Here is a 21,685-nt window from a genome sequence, read left to right on the forward strand (position 1 = left end):
CCCAGAAATGAAAGGAGAGCCAGCAGAGGCATGAACTGCGCTTTAGAATCTTTGTAGATTCACATATATTCAAATATGTGTGTCTATAAATAACATATGAAGATATGTTATTTATATTCAAATAAAAGACAACTGTATGCCTTTTATGGCAGAAATTGGAATTAGTTTTTTGCAAAGCAATTAGAAAATGCAAATTATATATATATATATATATATTTCCACTATCACCAAAGTCTTTAATACATGCAGTTTTGAAAAATCAGAAAATACAGAAAGATACCATAAGAAAATAACCTTACCAATAATTTCATTGTGATGTAATGTAAGTACCCTTGGGGAGTTCCCTCTAGATTCTGTTCCCTGTAGCTTCCTGATCTATATGTACTTAGGCCCACCCTCCTGGATAGTTTTTGTTTGTTAATTTTTTTCTTATTGTGAAACTTACAGAGCATACTCAGTTACTCCATAAGCCAAACTTCCAGAAACTTCCACACACCGGGCATGACTGTAAAGTTCAAGCCTCAACACCTGCTCTCCAATTTAAGGTGAATAAACTTAGGAGTGCTGAGAGTCTGGAGTTCTCACAGCATAAGAAAAACTGTGACATCATCACCTGCCCTTTCCCCCGACACACAGCCACAGGCAGTCCATCAGCTCCCCTCGACCCTAAGCCATGCTCAGGGCTGCACCCGACTCCTGCATGGCCAACCCTCTTGCTGTGTCTCTTCCTGTGTTCTCAAAACAGTCATTTGAAAATAGACACAGAAGGCTCCTGCACGCTCGCTTTGGGACTTTCCTCTAAACCTGTCTGCCCAGGCTGTGACATTCACAGACAGCGGCGAGGCGAATCTGTGACTCTGGCCCACTCCTCACTGCAGCTGTGGGAAGAAGTGGTGATGACGAGCAGGAGACAGCAGTTGGTTCACCCAAGGGACTGGACCGGTGTTTTGGTTTTGGTGTTTTGTTTTTAGAGAAAGCTCTCAGTGAGTGAGCTGGGAAACTGATGAAGCATGAAGAAGCAGAAGGTAAAGCCTGCGCTCCCTGATTGTACTGATCTCCAATCATCCCCGGGAGCATTCTGCCTTGCTTCATCTCGCCTATGTTTTGGTCTTCAGATGGTCAAGAATATCACATAGGAAGCTTCCGGCCTCATTTCCACTTGGGTCCACAGCAGAAAATGCTTGTGTGGCACTGGAACGTGTACCAGAAAAGCATCGTTTTAGTGACCTTTCCCATCACATGCTTAAATGATATGGAATTATTTCTCCATCATACTTTACATTATTGGGGGAACTATCTTTATACACAGGCTCGACTCTCTCCCTACTCTCCTGGGATAGGTTCTGTGAGTAGGATGACCTAATGAGAGAGCTAGACACGTGGGCCACCTTTGACAGCTATTCTTCCTGCCTGCATCCCAGAGTGCTACAACACGTGCTGTCCTGGCCTCAGACTGAGTCAAAAGAGAAAAAAACTCAAAGGGACCGTGTGGGAATGTCCAGAGGATCGCATAAGGTGTCAAGAGCATAGTCAATTGCTATTCTTTCTCAGTGTGTTTATTTTACAGTTCTGATAACAGACTACCAATATGCTTGGAAATCCATTCAGGAAGTTTGGGTTCAGAATCCCCTCTCGTGATAGCCTTTGCTTTTCCACACTATGGTTTCTGAGGACAGCATTGCAGAGGATTCCCAAGCCATGAGCATTTGGGGTGAGGTGGGATTTCTGGTTTTCCTTTGACTGTGTAAAATGTCTACATTCTCACAAGCCATCGTGTCTTAACAGAAAATATATCAAACATTTCTAAGAACTTAAACATTTACTTCTTTTTGCTTGAGGTTAAAAATAATACTCAAAAGCCGGGCATGGTAGTGCACGCCTTTAATCCCAGCACTCAGGAGGCAGGGGCAGGTGGATCTCTGAGTTCCAGGACAGCCAGGGCTACACAGAAAAACCTTGTCTCAAAAAATCAAAATAAATAAGTAATAATACTTTGCTAAAATCCTTGCAGATCACAGGGACTGGTCCATTAGCTGTCTGGCAGACTGTGAGGAGAAGGAGGCTGCCATCTTAGACGCTGTGCCCTGAATACTGCATGGACGAAAGAAAACATTGTGGTGGCCCCAGGCCACCACGCGACAGATGCAGGGTGAGTCATGAAGAGAGCCAGGCCAGGACATGGATGTGAGTCAGCATAATTAGAAAGTGACCTTCATGTTGATGGGTCAGTTCCAGTAATGTCATAGATTTGGGACAGCAGCCTAATGAACTGGCGTGGACTCAAGTTAAGCCTGTGAAAAGACAATCGCAGAGAACACACAAGCAAGCAAAAGCCCGAGGAGGTCCAGAGATGCACCCAGGATCCCAGGAGCCTGAGAGGCTCTCTTTAACCAGGTCCTCTGATTGCCAAGCTCAGCGTTCTTTCTAGTTACACATTATCTGTCTCTCTAGTCCATGTCCAAGGGGCTTTACGGGGCCCCGGAGACTTAGCAGAGCAGGCTGAAAGGGGGCCTTGGACACGCAGAAAACCTTTCATTTTGCTTTATACTGCTGACACCTGCACATCCTTAGTGGAAATTTCCAGGGCATTCTAAATGTCAAGGCTGTTTCTTTGCATATTCATCTCTCGGGAGGTTAGAAAACTCATTGAAGATTTGGTTCATTTCCCTAGCTCCTTACGAAAGGAGGGCTGACACCAAAGCAAGGTTTCTTTCCAATGAGACGTAAAGCAACCCTCGGCAAAATAGGTAGGAAGAGAACTGCTGTTTCCTGACCCCAGCACCCTCCCCCCTCGGCAATGCCATCACAGTAGCTTGTCTCAGCAGAGCTGTGTAAATAGTTTTGCACCTGGAGGATTTTATTATGTTTTCTTCCTCTCTGTTTAATTACTGGTTGGTCACGTGACAAAGCCCCCAAATAACTAGTTTGCCCACATGCTGGCGGTAGCTGAGATTGTAGGGGGAAGTTCAGCTAGTTTGAACTCCAGGTTAACCATCTCACCGTACCTCTTCTGGCATGTTATGGTTCCATATTATTTGTTGGAATAATATTTGTTATTGTCCCACGCTCTTGTTTCAGGCTATTTGGTATGCTAGTGTCCCAGAGCTATGACAAAATACTTGATAAAGTCAACTCAAAGGAAGGAAGTATCTCTTAGTATCCCATCCGGCCATAGCATCACTATGGCTTAGTCCCTTCTTCTCTAGTGACTTAATCACCTCTCAAGCAGCCACTTCCAAGTGTCAGGGTGTGGAAGAACAAACCTTTAATACGTGTGTGTGTGTGTGTGTGTGTGTGTGTGTGTGTGTGTGTATGAGTGTGCTTGTTTGTATGTGTGTGTGTGTGTATGAGTGTGCTTGTTTGTATGTGTGTGTGTACACGTGCACATGCATGGGTGTATCAAACTGAGGGGGGGCTCCCTTCCCTTTCGAGTTTCTTGCACTCATTTGTCAATGTTCATTTGCTTTTACATCACAAATGGATATTAACTGGTTTTTAAATTTGCGGTGATAATCATGTTTTTTGTTTTATCCCACTGTGGTGGTTTAAAAGAAAATGAGAGATCTACCTGCCTCTTTGTAGAGGGGAGTTTCTGTCCTGCCAAAATGGTCCCCATAGTGAGTTTATTAGGAGGTGTGGCTTTATAGGAGAATGTGTGTCACTGTGTGGGTAGGCTTTGAGTTCTCCTATGTTCAAGCTACAACCAGCGTGGACATAGACTGCTTCTGCTGTGTGCAATTCAAGATATAGAACTTCAGCTCCTTATCCAGCACCATGCCTGCCTGCATGCCCCTAACTATAATGATAATACATTGAACCTCTGAACTGTAAGATTGCCCCCAATTAAATGTTTTTTTTATAAGACTTGTCGTGGTCATGGTGTCTCTTCACAGCAACAGAAACCCTAACTAAGACATCTACTGATACATACGCTGATTTCTAGTCTTCTAAGAGGCTGTGTCATTCCAGGGGGGCTCGGGAGAACCAGATGAATGTGTGGAATGAACTGAGAAATTTCACTGTTCTGTTTCCCAAAGCTGTTTAATATGTTGTGCTGAGACTGGGCATGTCCCTGATCTTAAACCAGTAACAACGGATATTACACTTGATCTTTGCCAAGGGGCTGAGATGTGATAGGAACTAATTTCAAATGTAAACTGCCTGTGTGTATTCTGTGATAAACTTAGCTTGGTCAAATACAGACTACTTGTACATGTTGTTGAATTCAGTTTTCTAGTCACACCCAAATTCTTTAGGGATTTTGAGTTAGGGAGCTGTGGAAATGTGATGTTATATATGTCCAATATATTATGGTATATGGTACATAGACATACATACATATATTGCATATATAAATGTGTATGTGAGAGAGACAGATAGACAGAGAGAGAGAGAGACAGACAGACAGAGAACTTCTCTTCCCTACAATGAAAACTCTCAACCTCAACCTCTCTAGCTTTGTGTCTTGGTAAGAAACAAATTCAAATAGGAGGTTATAAAACTGTCCCCATTCCCAATGGATCCTGCTAGGCAATCTAGGCAGTACAAGACTGGGGCAAGCAACAGTTTCTCTTCTTTGATTCAGTTATTTAAGTTAAGAATGCAGAAGTAGACAGGCCTTTTCTGGGTCCCTTCATCCAAGCTATTGATTCTGGCTTATACAATGATTCCCATGCAATGAAGTCTTCATAGAACCCCCCCAAAGACAGAACAGGGCTCAGCAGATTTCCAGACAGGTAAATACATAAAGGTTCTAGAAAGCTGAGACTCTCAGAGAGCACATGGAAGTTCAGTACCCATTCCCCCTGTGTCGCTGCACCTGATCCTTTGTAGTATTCTTTAATACAAATGTAAACTGCCTGTGTATTCTGTGATAAACTCAGCTTGGTCAAATACAGACTACTTGTTGGAGCTAGAGAGATAGCTCAGTAGTTAAGAACCTAGTGCTCTAGGAGGGTACCCAGTTTAGTTCCCCCAAACCATGTTGCTTAGCTCATAATTACCTATAATTCCAGCTCCAGGGGTATACTGGCTAGTTTTATATCACCTTGACACAAGCTAGAGTCATCAGAGAGGAGGGAACCTCAGTTGAGAAAATGCCTCCATAACATCCAACTGTAAGCAAGCCTGTAGGACATTTTCTTTATCAGTGATTGATACAGGAGGGACCAACCGATTGTGTCACCCTTGGGCTGCTGTCATTGGTTCTATGAGAAAGAAGGCTGAGAAAGCTCTGAGGAGCAAGCCAGTAAACGGTTCCCCTCTATGGCCTCTGCATCACCTCCTGCCTCCAGGTTCCTGTCCTTTTTATGCTCCTCTTGTCCTGACTTCCTTTGATGATGAACTGTGATGCAGAAACACAAGCTGAATAAATCCTTTCCTTCCCAAGTTGAGTTGGCCATGGTGTTTCATCACAGTAATAGTAATATTAATTAAGAAAAGGAAGATCCTTCACCTCTGACCATGAACACCCACACACATGTGCATAAACACACATGCACATATACACACTAAAAAACAATAAAGTAATAAAAATAAATAACATTTTTAAAAGAAAATCAATCTGTGTTTTCCTAAACATGGGAAGCATCAATAAATTAACTGAACTCACAGTGATAGTAAAACTGAGTATGATAGATTCTCAATCAGTATAAAGCCAAAACAAGTATGGTTAAGGCATAAAAGGCAGAGAAAGCTGTTGTAATTTAGGAAAAGTGGTACGAGGGAGAACTATGCCAAGAGACAGAGCTCAGGTAGAGGTTTTTTTTTTTTAATTGGGGGAAAAGTGAATGAGGGAGAGAGAGGGGAGAGGGGAAACCAGCCTCTGGTGAAAAGAGTAGCAATAGGAGAGGGGGAGAGCGAGAGAGGGATGGGAGGTGGGCATGACCCTTTGAAAGGGGAACATAGTGAATGTGCACAGGAGATGCTCTTAGAGGCTCCAGCTGAGGATCATACTTCAAGGTCAGGCCAGTCCAGATACTTGAGCACTTTTTATTTATTATAAAAATGTGAGGAGGTGGAAAGGGGTGGCCTGTGAGGCAGGGATGAGGATGCCATGTTCTCAAGACTACTTCCTGCTGACTTGGGAAGGCATCGTTCTTCTTTGGGGAACCTGGGAAAGCTGGGGCGCTGGCCATATCCTGGAGTATCTGGCTCTTTCACTTCACCGTCCAGGCTCTGTAGAACTGTTAGTTGCAACTTGGATCAGGCAAAATGCTGTTCGAGGTGGACCCAAGTCGACTTCCTAGGGCTTAAAACACCTGATCCTTTGCTATCACCACAGCATTACCCAGACATGTTTAATGGTCTTGAACCTCTAGCTCTGTGGCCAACAGCTGGCAGTCCTGAAACAATAGCTGATCAGGACTGGTCAGTGGGTCTCCAGAAAAACATCCCAATGGGAGCAAGGAGGTGTAGACGATGACACAGTTCCCATGAGTGAGGCAGAGAAGGTCAAGGGTCTGGAATTCCTAGCATCCCAAGAAGTCAGCGAGGATCAGTTTCGAGACAGGTACAGGCTGTCCAGCGGGTCATCACACAAAGGGCAGAGGCCAAGGGCTCTGAGCCCTAGAGAGACACAGTCACCTGGTACCGGGACTTTGAGAGAAGCCAGAAGGGGAGGAGAGGACTGTGCTTGAGAAGGAAGCCTCACATCCAGGGAAATGGTCAGAGGCGAGTAGCCCCACCAAAGACCCAATTGACAATATTGAATGGAAGGCAAAGCCTCAAGTGAATCAGAAAGCAGATTCGTTGCCAATGGAGAGAGCGGCTCTGTTAAGAATGGAGCAGGTGGGTACGGTCCGGGAACCAAATGATTACCTTTCAGTGAGCTCTGCCACTGAGCAAGCACGCCGCATGCGACAGAGATCAGGATCACTGGCAGAATGTTGCAAAGGTCCCAGAAAATATCAGGGTACAAAGTGCCAGACAGCAGCTTTTGGTGGGCTTATTCTTATGAGTGAGGCAGAACAAGATCCAATGACTTTTTATCGAGAATCATGAGAAATGCATAAGCTGCCCGGTGATCTGTCAGTCAAGGGGCAGGGGCGGACGAACCCAAGGGTCCGAGAATGAGATCGGCACAGGGTGCCTAGTGCGTCCTCTCAAAGGGCAGAGGCCAAGGGCTCTGAGCGGAAAGAACCGTGGTTGCATGGCACCAGGGCTTAATGACGCCAAAAGGCAAAACACCACGCTGGAGAGACAAGTTGAATACTCACTCAGGAAATAGCCAGAGGTAGGGGAAAGGGAGGGGCTCACTAACGGTGCCGATTTGGGATAGAGGGACCCTCAAGAAGGGACCAGAAGAAGCAAGTCTATTGTACAAGGACTGGATTCCAGGATCTGGGCGTGCCTCAGACTGTCCTTGGGCAGGAGGAAGCACCAAAAGAGCCTTGCCGAGTCAGGGAACCAATGTTGTAATTTAGAAAAAGCAGTAGGCTAGAAAAGACACCATGGGACAAAGCGCAGGTGGAGGCTTTTTTTTTTTAATTGGGGGAAAGTGAATGGGAAAAAGGGGGAAGGGGAGAGGGGAGACAGGCCTCTGGGGAAAAGAGTAGCTGAAGAGAAGAGAAAAGAGGGGAAGGGAGGGGAGGGGAGGGGAGGGAAGGAGAGAGACACAAAGGGAGACAGAGAGAAAGAGGGAGGGATGGGAGGTGGGCAGGGCCCTTTTAAAGGGGAACACAATGAATGCACACTGGAGGTGCTCTTAGTGGCTAAAGCTGAGGATGTGTACCCCAAGGTCAGGCCGTCCAGATGCTTGAATACTAACAAAAGCTATGTCACTTGCTGCAATAAGGAAACTATTAAAGTCATTTCTAAAGCAATGTTCTTCCTTGAAATAAGGAAGCATGGGGGGAGGGGTAGTTAATCAGATAACCTATACATATTCATAGGGAGAAGTGATTTACTTGTGGGTTACCCTTCTGAGCATGCCCAGTTTATTTTAAGGTCTTTCTTCAGTTTAAATTAAGGTCTAACTTAAGAAGGAAAGATAGACAGGCATATTTATGGGCACACTTAGCTCAAGATCGTAGAATACATGTTTCAACTACTGTAAAGGATTCCTAAGAATATGTGCATATATAAAAGTAATTTAAAAGGAGTTATCATATTAATAGGGGAGAGAATAACCAACTAGACATTATATCCAATCAAATAGAAATCACCAGTAGCAGAAACGGGTTACATCTTGTTGAATCATTAGCTAAAGGGAGCCCACAGAAACTCCCAAACATTACAGCTATTTCCAATGCTCCTGGTTACCCTTTAAAACCTGATGGTGAGGCCCCATAACTGGTTACTTATGTCATCATGGAGAAATCGAGCTGGTGCCCAACTAGAGGCTTCGTCTCTACTGGTTAGCATTCGTAGTGCTTGAAAATGCATGCTAACAGAGACGAAAAGTTATCATTGATCTTACCCACTTCAAACTACAGAAGTGACTTACCCATAAGATATACCCACTGGTGAAACAGTGGCACAAACATTATGGGAGTAACCAATTTAAATTTGGATTTAAAGCTTGTTCCATGGGATGGAACCCATATCCAACACTGTTAATGAGGCCAAGAACCTGAGACTAGATAGGTCATGCACCCTAGGCGAAAACCCATTATTCTGCTAAATGAACATAGCAATAAAATGTTCCTAATGACATATTGCTATACCCATAGATCAGTGCCGTGCTCGACTCTGATTGGAGAAGCTTTTGCATGCAGTAGATAGTAATTAAAACAGAGACCACCAACTGATGGTGTACAGGGAGTGAGAAACTTGGAAGCGCTCAGCCCACCCCTAAATGAGATGTCTTTATCACAATCTTCCTCGCAAGGCTCATAGAATTATGTAGAAGAGGGGATGGAAAGATCATAAGTGCTACAGGCCATGGAAAACTCCAAGGAAACAGTGTCTTCCAGACCCAACAGGGTGGATGCACATACGAAACTCACAGGGGTTGTGGTGGCATGAACAAAACCTACATGATTCAAGCCAGGAAAATGTCCAGCACAGAGAAGAGGAAGTGGGTAGAGTCCCACCCTCTAACCAAAAACATATTTATAATTGATGGCTGTTGGAAGTGGAGAAAGGTGATACTGGTCTATCAACCACATTTGAAGGAAGACCTCATGCTCAGGACTTAGTCCACAAAAAGCGGATCTATAGATATATAGTTTTTTGTTTCTGTTTTTATTTTAAGAGAGAGAAAGAGCATGGAGTGGGTGGATAGGGAGTGGAGGGTTGATCTTGGAAAAGCTGGGGGAAGCGAAAGAATAGGCTAAAAATAGATTGCATGAAAAAAATGTAAGGTTAAAATGGTGGACAGGAATGCCACTGGGCATGCTCAGCTCATGCCATACAATTTTGGCTGAAAATAAAGGAAGGGACAGTTTGGCGGTCCATTAGTAGAGAAGTTGGCTCTCGGAGGCACCAGCACTTGGAACCCTAACTTAGAACTTATGGTGAGAAGCACAAGAAAAACTACCCGGGGCTGGTGATGGCATCTGAGGTGGTGCCAGTTTTGGAAAATGAGTCCTAATCTATGGGGTCTGGTGATGGCCAGGTTGAAAGTGGTGGAAGTGAACCGAATGGGCTGAGAGCTGGTAGATACTCCGCAGAAGTGACTGCAGCTTCTGGATGGGAAGAACGATCCTGCACACTTGGAGGCCGTGGAAATCTGTGCTGATCTTTGTGTAATGAGAAATAGTTTGTGGAGTCTTTGTTGTTTGTTTTGTTGTTGTTGTTTTCCAACATAGCAGTTTGGAAGAAATTAAGGGTTATAATAATTTGCTTTAGTTTAAAGACAAAAACACCATGACCAAAGCAACTTGGGAAGGAAAGGGTTTATTTGGCTTACACTTCCGCAACACTGTTCACCACTGAGGGAAGTCAGGACAAGAACTCAGATGGGGCAGGAACCTGGAGACAGAAGCTGATGCAGAGGCCAGGGGAAGGCCATGGGAAGTGTTGCTTCCTGGCATGCTCCTCATGGCTTGCTCAACCTGCTTTCTTACAGAACCCAGGGCTACCCTCCCAGAAATAGCACCACTCACAATGGACTGGACCCTCCCCCATCAATCACTAATTAAAAAAATGCGTTACAGCCCGAGCTAATGGAGGCATTTTCACAACGGAGGTTCCTTTTAGACAATTCTAGCTGTGTCAAGTTGCCATAAACAAGTCAGCACATAGTTCTTTTAATGTCTGATAGATATTAATGAAGCTACCTGTCCAGGTCTTTTCCTTGGAGAAAAATTAAAAACCATTAAATTAATCTATTTGTTACCAGTTCTTATCCCCAAACCGGGTCCTTTTCCTTCTCTCAGAGTGATGGGAACAAAACAAACAAAAGCAATGGGACATTGTAGAAGATTTTTCATTCTTGGCCCAAAGTAGGAGAAATGAGAGACAAAGTCACAAGTCAATTTCCCAACCTTCCAGAATCCCGTGATAAATGGGGTGGGAGCATGTGGTTCGGGAGCTTGGAGTTAAGGGACAAGCATGGTAACGGAGGTGACAGTATTCTCAAATGCTGTCAACACTGATCATTCTTCTTTTTTTTTATTTTTTTATTTTTGAGACAGGGTTTCTCTGTAGCTTTTTGGTTCCTGTCCTGGAACTAGCTCTTGTAGACCAGGCTGGCCTCGAACTCACAGAGATCCGCCTGCCTCTGCCTCCCAAGTGCTGGGATTAAAGGCGTGCGCCACCACCGCACGGCAACACTGATCATTCTTATCAATATTTAGTTCATAGATCCTTCAGTATCCTGGAGAAGAATTTCAGAGTTCCCCTTGTATATCAAATCCATGATTGCTTAAGCACGCTCACTTGGACAGGCCTTGGGTAAAACAGCTCAGTAGTTACGTATTAACCTGCCCGCCTCCTCCCACAGGCTTGAAATCGCCTCTAGATTACTCATACCTGATGCTATATGTACGCGCGGTATAAACAGCGGCTACACTGCATTGTTTAGTGGGGAATGATGAGAAATGAGCTTATGCAAATTCACTCTCCTCGATTTCTCTTACAGGCTTCACTGCTGAATCCACGGATGTAAACCAGGGGGCCAGGAAGGAGACCTAACCGACATTTTCCGGAACAAATGTTTCTCCAGATGCCCCATGTCCTTGGGAAAATTTTTTGAAGATTCCAAGTGGCTGTTTTCGCTGTTTGTCTTTGAAAACAGGTTTTCCTCATCACCCTAATGTGCTGGCAAGAATGTCCTCTGCCATCTGGGAAGTCCAGCTCAGCTGCCGGTGGGAGAGGCACAAGCCAATGCATTGTCAATTCCTAGGGCACCACACAGTCCGGGAACACGCGGGAATCTGCATCCAGGCATGCACGGAGGCCTGCATGCAGCGTAATTTCATCCTGTGATTTCTCAACCACTGAGCATAAAATAAAGCCAAGCAATTTGTGCTGTTCCATCTCACAAAATCAATTAGTAAGTTTTTTTTTCCTAATGAGTCTATTGTGTGAGTTCAGTTTCTTACTTCAGCAAAACTCTCAGAGACATGGGACATACGTAGGGCATCTTCCTTAAGAAATGTTAGCTTCCACAAATCAAACAAACGTCTCCCATTTTCAGAGTGGTGGTATCCTTGACTATACAAAAACAGGATGTCAAGATACTAAACACACCTTAAAACTTTAATTTAGGAAAGGAATTTTACAATGTACTTCTGGAATGTTCTTCTAGTGAATTTTTTTTCTTGGAAATCTTTTTTTCTGAGACAGGGTTTCTCTGTAGTTTTGGAGCCTGTCCTGGAACTAGCTCTTGTAGATCAGGCTGGCCTCGAACTCACAGAGATCTGCCTGCCTCTGCCTCCCAAGTGCTGGGATTAAAGGTGTGCACCACCACAGCCCGGCTATGTTGGAAATTTTAAGCTACAAGAAATATCTCTAAAAGCTTTTGGAGTCTTTTAGACACAAGGAGACAAACTGCTTGAACTTTCTGTGAGCTGGGCTAACCCAGGACAAATTTCTTAGCCCAGTGGTTCCCCCACTCTGTTCTTGTATTATCCACACGAGCACACAACAGTTACATAGCTTTGGAAATCGGTCCAAGTATTTTCCCAATTCCTGTGTATTACCTGCACTCATTCACATAACCTTTGCTTTCTGGTTTATACTAAAGTGTTTCCAGGTACAGTCCCGTGGTAGAACACTTGTTTAGCATGTATGAGGACCTAAGTTCTACCCTTGGCACCAACATAGAGTATATCTTTGAATGTACTATTTTGAAACAAAACTCTTTTATCATTGGCGCAAATAGCTAATTAGCCATTATAAAGGAAACAAATCTTGCCAAAAATTCTAGTTAGGTACTGTGAGGGGTGCTGCACTAGGGGCCTATTTCCTATGCAGCGATAGCAAACTCTGTGTGAGAGGGAATAAGCGTGAACATCCTTAACAAGCATTTACTGTAGTAAGTACTTTACATATAGCATCTCATTGCATAATCTCAATAACTATGTGGCATAGACAGTTCCTTTTGCTTTTTATACAAGGAAACTGGGGCACATCATAATAGATGGCAGAGGCAGGACTGAGCGGCATCTTGGAGGCCAACTTCCTAGCTGTCCCATCTCTTTCACACACACACATATGAGAGAGAGAAGTGACTTCATCCCAACCCATTCAGATTAAAGTCTGCCACACTTTAGACACACTGGTCTTGGGGATATGGGATGGTTCGTTTTGTCCACTTAATCAGATTCAGAATCAACAGAAACACACCTCTGGTTGGGTCTATGAGGCCATTTTGATGAGAAATTAATTGAGAGAATGCACACCCCCTCCCACAGTGGTTACCTTCCTTTGGCAGCACTGATGTCAAGAGGTTCCAACAAAGATCTGTGTCGCTGTGAAGGGACCGGTCCTGCAGCTCCAAAGCTGCAGGATCTCCGCAACATAGGGCAACAGCAGGATAACCAAGAGGAGGTCCATTGAGGGCCTAGCATCAAGAGTGTAGCAGAAACCAGAGGCCTCGAACCAGAGCAATGATTCTTTGCATGAACTCTTGCATGTAAAGAGAGATGAATAAAAGGGTTTACTGTGTGACTCACGGTGACACACCACAGCTTTCATGACAAGCTGTTTTCCTTCTCTTTCTTTTCCCTTTTTTCTCTTACGTTTTACTTGATTTTATTTTTGGGGGAAGGATGCAAGGGCAGAGGGTGGATCCAAAGGGATGGCGAAATAAATGGGATGGAGATGCATGATATGAAAGACACAAAGAACAAATAAATAAACAAAAGAATGCTGTGCCACTTACTTGCCTGCCTTGGCTTCAGCCTGGTGTGTTTATCCTTCTGAATGTGAAGCAGAGACCAGCAATTCTCCAGGAATCCAGCCTTCAGCGCCAGAGTGGGACTGTGAGCACATCAAACTCTGCAGGCTAGCCAGCAGCCTGGTTTTCTGTTATTCTAGTGTGCAGACAGACATTTGGACTGCCTAGATCCTGCTGTGTAAATTAATCTAATAAACCCCCTAACTGACATTCATTCTAGTAATTTCATTCCCCTAGATATCGTTGGCTGGTACGGGTCATGTCCACACACCATTTTAGAAGGCTTCCTCCCATACCCAAAAGCACACTCTGGTCTATAATGTATACTATTATGCTTTGTATTAGTATCTAGAAGGTTCTCAGAATCCCGCAGCAAAGACTCATTTACTTTACACAACATGTTTTAAAGTGTCTGGATCTTGGAGCCCATGATGAAGCATGTGTTAGCAATGAGGAAATCAGATGTTCCAAGGACCAGTTTGGAAAAGAAGGGTTCTGAAGGGTGGAGCAGCCTGAGCATGGCAAACATGGCTCTGATAGACATGGCCTTCACCCCCATTCCCTCTGCTTTGCCAAAAACCACTAGGTTATGTTTCTAAAGTTGTCAGCAAGGTGTTTTCCCTTATTTGGCCACTTCCTCCTCCTGAGGCTGATGACCAAGGTCCAGCTATCAAAGTACTGAAGTCTACTCAAAATTAAACACCTCGTCCTAACACGAGGCTTCCTTTTCCCCCTTTATAAACAGTTGGCTATGGACCACCTGTTTCCTCTCTTCCCAGAGGCAGTCCTTTGTCCCTGAGGGCAAATAGCCCTTTCTCCCCCCACTCCTGTTCCTTTTCCCTTCTTTCTCTTCCTCTGTCTCCAGTCTTTGTCCCTTATTCCTTGCCCTTTGTTCCTCTGGGTTAAATAAATGTTTGCGCCGAGAACTTGGTTTTGGGGTGTTCTCTGCCAACTCCAGGCTTTTCGGGCTCAGTGTTTAGAATGATCTTCATTTCACTAAAAACGAATGTTTGTATATACAAACAAATGCTATTTCCTTCCCGAAAGAGTTTACACGTGGTTAAATGAGGTTCTATTAGCAGGTGAAGTTTCTCATGCTAACCCAGATAATTTCATTTGCTTTCTAAAGGCCCCTTTTACCCCCACTTCCACTTCAGCCACACACACACACAGCCCCTTCCCACACAGCACAATAGATTCCCTCAGCCCTACCACACTGGGTGATAACACTAGGTGACATCAGCAGGAATGGGCACAGGGACCCTTGGCACTGGGATTCAGCAGACATTGTCTCCTTGCATGTTACAGGTAGTATGGATTTGGAGTTGTGTGAAGTTGGTGCCTACTCCAGAAAGCTCTGGCTGAGATGAGGAAACAGTCCCTGGAGGGACCGTCAGCTGCGAGGACTAATGCATTTCTCATTGTTACCACCGACACCTTCTTTGCTGTGTGACTTGCTGAGCAAGCTTAAAGAACTCAAAGTGTCTTGATAAAATCCAGGCGCAAGTGTTGACATATGTTCAAATTCTGCTCTCGCGGGCAGAAGCAGGCAGGCAGCGGTAGGGATGGCTGTCAGAACTTACCTGGGCTCAGCTGTAAGGGCGAGCCATTCTACCAGAAGCGGGCCTCTTGTTTCCACCGCAGGTGCTTTCAAACATTTCACTAGAGAGGTAATATTTAAACCAGGGCACCCAATAGCCTCACCTTCCTTTTCGGAGGTTTTTAGAAAAATCTCAGAACTTTTTTTTCCAGCATTCTGGTCTGAGCTGGTCCTGTGCCCTGCGTCTGTGCACACAGCTTGGGACTTGTCTAGTTTTCATGCATTTTTCTTTCCGTTATCTTTTATCTACTTTAAAACAAACAGGCAAACGGGGATGCTGCTTCTGGACAGGCCCTAAGGGGCCTGTAATTCCAACCTTTCAGGGTGATCCTAGACAGTATTTACAAGCTATGCCTCCTGTGATGAGCCTTAAAAAGGAAGATTGGGGGATGGGAACTTTCGAACCAATCTCACGTCAATATGTTTGGAAGCATAATGGTTCGTGACATAAAAGAATCTGACTTAACGGACAGATGGTGCTGGGTTTGGGATGTGGTTGAGGGGCAGAGCACTTGCCTGGTGGGTACAAGGTCCTGGAAGCAGGCGCCAGTCCCAAAAGACAGAACCAATGTTCCAGAGGCAGAGTTTTAAGGGACTCTTGGGCCAGAGGGAAGGCTCAGTGGGCAAAGGCACCTGGCACCAAGGCTGCCCACCTGAGTTTGATCTCCGTGACCTAGATGGTTGACGGAGTAAGCCGACCCTCCAGTTTCCTGTTGACTTCCACATGTATGCTGTGGCAAACACATGCCCACACACATTCCCAAATCAATAAACGGAACACAACAAATTTAAAATAGTGGCTCTTTCAGTTTTTTGCCTCTGGGAATCCAAGCCCCAAATAGACAAAAACAGCTAGCCCCGCTCCCCATCGCCCAAATTGGAGCTCACAATAGAAAGCTGTTATTCTCTTTAACCAATAAAACTGAAACACCAACCCAACCCAACCCAGAAATAAACTCTGGAGCTGCCATGGCTTTAACATTTCATTGTATTTTTATTGATTTTTTTTTTTTAATTTCTGCCCTGTCAGGACAATGAACAGGGAAACCACAACCACGATCCACAGACTTCAGCATGAAAAAGCACACTCCATTGGGATCACATCAAGCCCTTCCTCTTTATTCATTCAAGAGTCCAGTGCACATGTCAAATATGAGCACTGTCTGGTTTTTTGTTTGTTTGTTTGTTTGTTTTTTTCCTTAGAAGGGGGAAAACATTTATTCTGGCAGCACTTTTACAATCCCGGGAAGTGGTTTTGCTACCACTATAGTTGTAGGAATAGAAACCATAACAAACTTGGAGAGTATTTGACAGGCAAGGGGCTCCTCAGGTAGAACCATGCCTCTTGTGCTTAGTGAAAGGCCCCTCAGCTGCTGGCCGCTGAGTCTTCCCAGGTGTTGAAAAGAGGAAACAGAATTTCCTGGAATTCCTCTTAGTGGAGTGGTTTCTGTTTCTCCAACCCTCCCCCCACACACTGAGGCTAGTTCTCGGGCTTTGCTGGAGCTTTTTCAGGCACATGACCCTCTGATCATGTCCACCCCGGCCACACACACGTGACAACCAAGGTTCCCTCATCTACACCGCTTCTCAAGGGTTCAGATGACAACACAAAACATCATTTGTCGAAAGAAGTAGCAGATATTCAGAGCATGGGCATCTGTGTTTATGAAAACAACAACCAATTGCAGGGTGGGCTCCCCCAAGGAACCTTAGTTTTATTTAACGTGGCCCTCTGGGGAGTAAACCCAAAGTCATACGTGGCATTATAAGACTGGTCAAAGTTTCTTGATTTGATGGTGTCAGAACTGACTGGTGCCAATTAAAAAAACAAAAACAACCGAATCTATCGCCCAAATAATTCTGTGGTCCGTAAAGCAACAGAATGATAACCCTTCGGTTTACACACACACACACACACACACACACACACACACACGAGAACTGTGACAAAAAAAAAATCAACCAAATTCTGATTCGTCCTGCGACTGTGTTCAAAAAGGAAAAGGAAATCTTAAACTAGACTTGTCAAAGTCAAATATTCAAAACACAAAAAGAGGATTCCCATTCAATTCTGATTTCCAAGCAATTGCCTTTGTGGAACAGGCTCCGGGGGCGGGGAAGTCACCGGGACAGATTCTATACAAACCGGCTGGTAATCTCTCACAGTGTAGCCGCCTGCTTGCACTTCCCTTAAAGATTCGTGGTGACTGCATGTGCTGTGGCATTCCAAGAGGCGAAACTTTATAAACAAGGGAGAGAGTACACCCAGCTGACTTGCTTTTCTCGCCGGGAAGTTGGTTTTACATGCTTCCTGTCAACACACGGAGGCCGTAGATGTAAACAGAAACCTTTCCGTTATTCAGAGAATGTGGTATCACTACTGTAGCATATGCTGTTTGGCCCCAAGTAGGAGCACACGAGAGAGTGATTCGTGGGGTTTGTTTTTAAGTGTTTACCTCCCAGAGACTTCAAAACAAGGGCTTTACTAGATCTTGGCAGCGGATGTCCTCCACGAGACTCCGAATGAATAAACAGCCAATGAGAGACGGAGTTCTGTGGAAGCCTGCTCCTACCGGGAGGTCCACGGGCAGAGGTGGACTCACACAAGGCTCGGCTAAATCATGCACACTGTTCCGGTGGGGGTGAGAGGGTGGGAAGGTGGGGGCGGGGAAGGGTGCAGAACAGTAGAATAGTTGAGAGATTGAGAACTGACCTCAGATTATCTCAAATTGTTCCAAGAATCAGATTTTCATGGAGCCTCCACCTCATTTGGCCCCTAGGAATGCCTCCCTCTGCCCCAGCAGTGGGGATGTGTAGGGATCTTTACCACCACGCCCACTGACGAACAGGTATTGGCGCATGATGAAAAGATGGGAGGGGACTCTGTCTCCGTGGGCTGGATGTGCCTGGGGATCACTAGAGAGCTCTAGGAAGCAACACTGAATCCATCCATGAACTAACCGGAAGAGGGTAGCTTTCCCGTTCTGGCTAAAGGGTGATTGATGAGAGAACAAAAAGTCTAACACTAAAAGAAGACATCAGCCCCATCTTGGCACAGTTCTCATGCAGAATATTGCACCCAGTGTTAACTAATGCTAGAGGCGTCCAAACTGTATAAATTTAAATGCATTTGCATATTATAAAAATAAAGATTAACATATACATATTTTACACTAGTGACGGAACAACAATGAACGTCAGTCGATCCCTCCTTCACATTGAACAGAACTGAAATCTGAGTGCTTGAAATACTGCCACCAGGACTGGAGCTATGGCTTATGTGTGCACGGAAAACAAAATCCCTGAGAAGCCATTCAACATTTTGTTTTTCTTTCCTTCAAGTAGCGCTGTCCTTGGAGGGTCACAGTTCTGAGGTTCAGGTTGTGAAACATTTGCTCCATGTTCGCCCCCATCTTCCCAGCCCCCTCCAGCCCCTCCAAGGGTCCTCTGCAAGCACCCAGTGCATGGATTCACCCTGGGTCCCAAAGGCGCTTGGGAGCTCGGCGGGCTCGCCAGGGGCAAGAGATGTCCCAGTCAGTTCCCATGCTCTGCTTGCTCCATGGAAATTCCACAGCCACGAATGTCACTGGTTTCTGTGCTTTTCACCAACGTTCTTCCTAGATGGGATGAGAAGGCAAAGAGACAAGAGAGAGAACAGCGGTCTCGATTATAAGGAAAGAGAGAGACAACTTAAACGAGTCTGTACAGGTTCCCAGCTCTGCTTCTAGAACTCTCTGTGATCACGAAGATGTCCTGATGACCCACCAAGCAAGCAATCCCTGTAGCAGTTAGATGAGTCGAATGTTGTCCGTGATGCTAAGTGTGGTTTTTGTCAGCCATAAAGGGGGATGGACGTTAATGGCTACGACCACTTACCTGAGTGGAACATCAGAGATGAACTAGCTTCCTAATGAACAAGCACAGCCTCTCAGTAAACACACACGGAAGCATAAACAATCCCTCCAGGCTCAGAAATGCATGCCTCAACCTGAGCATAGCTGTCTACCACCATTAAGCACGCTTTTATTTAGAGTGTTACAAGCAAGGGTGTCAGTAGAAATCTGGGGTGGTTGAGCCTGGGATGAAAACTCTGCTGCATTCTCAGCCAACTGAACAGTGGCATTTGATTGAAACGGGGGGGGGGGGGAGTGGGGTCAGAGAGCTGCAGCTTTTATTCTCGCTTTCTACAGTGCTGTGCCATGGATTTTCCAAGTGTTTTAATGACACTTAATGGCATACAAAGACAATGGAAGCAAAGGGGCTCTGGTCTGCTCCGGGCCTCCATCTCTCTCAATGCTGCTTTATTTCAGAGGCTAGTAACTTGCTATCTGTCTAATGTGCCCTTGCAGCCAAACAAGAATAAGCTTAATCAATCTTCATATCAAAAGCACCAAAACCAGAAGCCTCTGCTTATTACTCACCTACCAGGAATGTACTTTTCCTTGTAGTATAGCGTGGCTCAGTTTCTCAATATTTTACCAATCCCACCAGGTCCTGGGTGAGATGCCCAAGGGTAATGGTATAGCTAAGCTTTGTTATAGGACAAGCAAGATTCCAATGTGTGCTTGATGGATACAAGAGAGGTTGGCACTCTGGGGCCCTGAAGAGTTTCATGTTTCTTTGGCTCTCAGTCATAAGAAAGTGTACAAAAACCTAGTAATATAATAAACTCCTGGCAGGGAAGGTTCTGAAACTGTCTCAAATTCCAGTAAGAATATGATACATCTAACTGGAAGAGGATGGCCATGTAAAAACCCACGTCTCACTCAGGCAGTTAAGGGAGTGGTGTGGCTACCAGCTCTCGGTTCACGGGGTAGTAATTATTTTTCCTCGGTGAACACAATGAACTTCCAGAAATGCAGACAGTTGTGTCTGCCCTCTGCTCCCCAGAGCCACGTGGAAGTCTGAGAAACACAAGATCACCTAACCGAGGCTGCTCCAGGGAACATTCCACCGTTAGCATGAGCGGTATTTCCCACATTCTGATGGTTAACTGTGTTAATGTCAACTTGGCAGAATCTAGAATCACCAGAGAGAAGGGCCTGGAGGTGATTATCTTGCTTACAGTGACTGGAGGGGGCGGGGGCGGGGGCGGGGGGTGAGAAGACCCGCCCACTGTGGGTGGGACCATTCCCTGGCTGGATTCTGGTCAAGGTAAGCAGAGAACTGAGTAGCTCTCGCTGCCTTGCTGCCTTTCTTTCTTTTCCTTCCTTCCTTCCTTCCTTCCTTCCTCCCTCTGTCCCTCCCTCTCTCCCTTCCCTTCTTTCTTTTCTTTTTCTTTTTTCTTTTTCTTTTTTTTTTGAGACAGGGTTTATCTGTGTAGCTATGGTTGTCCTGGAACTCACTCTAATAGACCTGGCTGGCCTCAAACTCAGATGCTCCTGCTTCTGCCTCCCAAGTGATGGGATGAGGGGATTAAAGGCATGAGCCACCCCTGCCTGGCCAAGCTTTCTGTTTCTTGACTGTGGATGCTGTTGACTGTCAGCTTTAAGATCCTGCTGCATTCACTTCCCCTTCATGATGAACTGTCTCTTGAACCGTGAGTCACAATAAACCATTTCTCCCTTAAGATGCTTTGGTCAGGGTATTGTATCATGGTAACGGGAAAAGAACCCAGGACACAGCAATCACACTTTTCATCCATCAAATTCCCAACCTTCTCTACGTTACTGCTTTCTCATCTCAATGAGCCACCTCAGTCCTTCAAGGTCCACCCCAAATGTCACTTTCTGGACCTTTACCTGTTTTGTTTTTTTCTGCTATGGTTCCTGCTGTTTAGAACCTTCCATCAGATAGATTTCTCTTTCAATCTGGCACTGGCATGCCTTTGTCTGGCTACTTCTTTGATTCCGACTCTGTGATTCTGAGGGGCAGGTTATTTCCCCTACACTTGCCACAATGCCCACTAGGGTGCAAACACTCAACAGAGCTACACAAATAAAGAATAAGATGGGAGAACGGCTACAGGAAAAAAAAGTAGTTAAGATACTGTGAGCTCCTTCCTATGATAGTATAGTATTAAATAGCATAAAAACATCAAGGAAGTGTGCAGGACAAAATACTTGATTAAGAGTTAGAAATGTTGAGAATGGCCTCCCTGGAAAGAAGATACACACCCTTGGCTCACGGGCAATGGACTCTCATTGGTAAGGTAGCAAGGTGACAGCTAGCTGAGGGCTGAGAGCTAGCCAGGGTCCACCATGATCAACTGCCCCTCAAGTAAGGTGCTACCTCTTAAGTAAGCAAAGAGATCGACAGTGAAGAGCCTTGTGAGCCATGCCTGGCACTTTGAACTTGAGCCTAAAATCACCGGGAGTTACTTCAGACTTTTAAAAAGGGAGATATGTGGTAGGCACTGACATTAAAAGATAAACATTGGAGAGGGACCTGAAAAGAGATGTCTCAGTGGATAAGAGCTCCAGCTGCTCTTCCAGACAGAACACCCTGGTTCAATTAACTGTCACCTACATGGCGGCTCACAGCTGTCTGTAACTCCAGTTCTAGGGAATCCAAGACCTTCTGGCCCTCAAGGGAACCAGACACACATGTGGTATATAGACATACATGTAGGCAAAACACACACATGCATAAAAGAAAAGAAATAAATCTTTTTAAAAAGTACCAGTTTGAAGGACATGAAGATTTGATAGGTTGAGTCTCATTGACAGGAATCTTGGCGGATATGGAGTAAGAGGAAATCACAGAGCTAACAAAAAGACTCACACATGTCAAGACACACTGATATGGTCACAGGTGACAGATTATATAGGTCCTAGCATGAATAGACAGGTACAAAA

The 21,685-nt window shown here is 45.0% G+C and overlaps 1 protein-coding gene and 1 non-coding gene across 3 annotated transcripts in view; both read right to left on the minus strand.

Annotated features, from left to right (window-relative positions):
• Window positions 1-3,953: 3,953 nt before the first annotated feature.
• LOC121462465 lies at window positions 3,954-4,135 on the minus strand. The gene has a single exon (XR_005976325.1). It is a non-coding gene; the product is annotated as a U2 spliceosomal RNA (small nuclear RNA).
• Window positions 4,136-15,862: 11,727 nt separating this feature from the next.
• The window catches only part of Mfhas1 (malignant fibrous histiocytoma amplified sequence 1), an 80,432-nt gene continuing 74,609 nt past the window's right edge, over window positions 15,863-21,685 (minus strand). For both annotated transcript variants that reach the window (XR_005976281.1, XM_041673598.1), the window contains one exon: window positions 15,863-18,505. Coding sequence is in view for 1 of the 2 variants with exons in the window: in XM_041673598.1 (XP_041529532.1) it covers window positions 18,472-18,505 (34 nt within the window). In the remaining variant the exon portion in view is untranslated. The remainder of the gene's footprint in view (window positions 18,506-21,685) is intronic.

Source organism: Microtus oregoni, unplaced genomic scaffold (assembly GCF_018167655.1).
Source record: "Microtus oregoni isolate MIOR12 unplaced genomic scaffold, Mior012 000024F_ref0000369, whole genome shotgun sequence".
NCBI classification, from domain to species: domain Eukaryota; kingdom Metazoa; phylum Chordata; class Mammalia; order Rodentia; family Cricetidae; genus Microtus; species Microtus oregoni.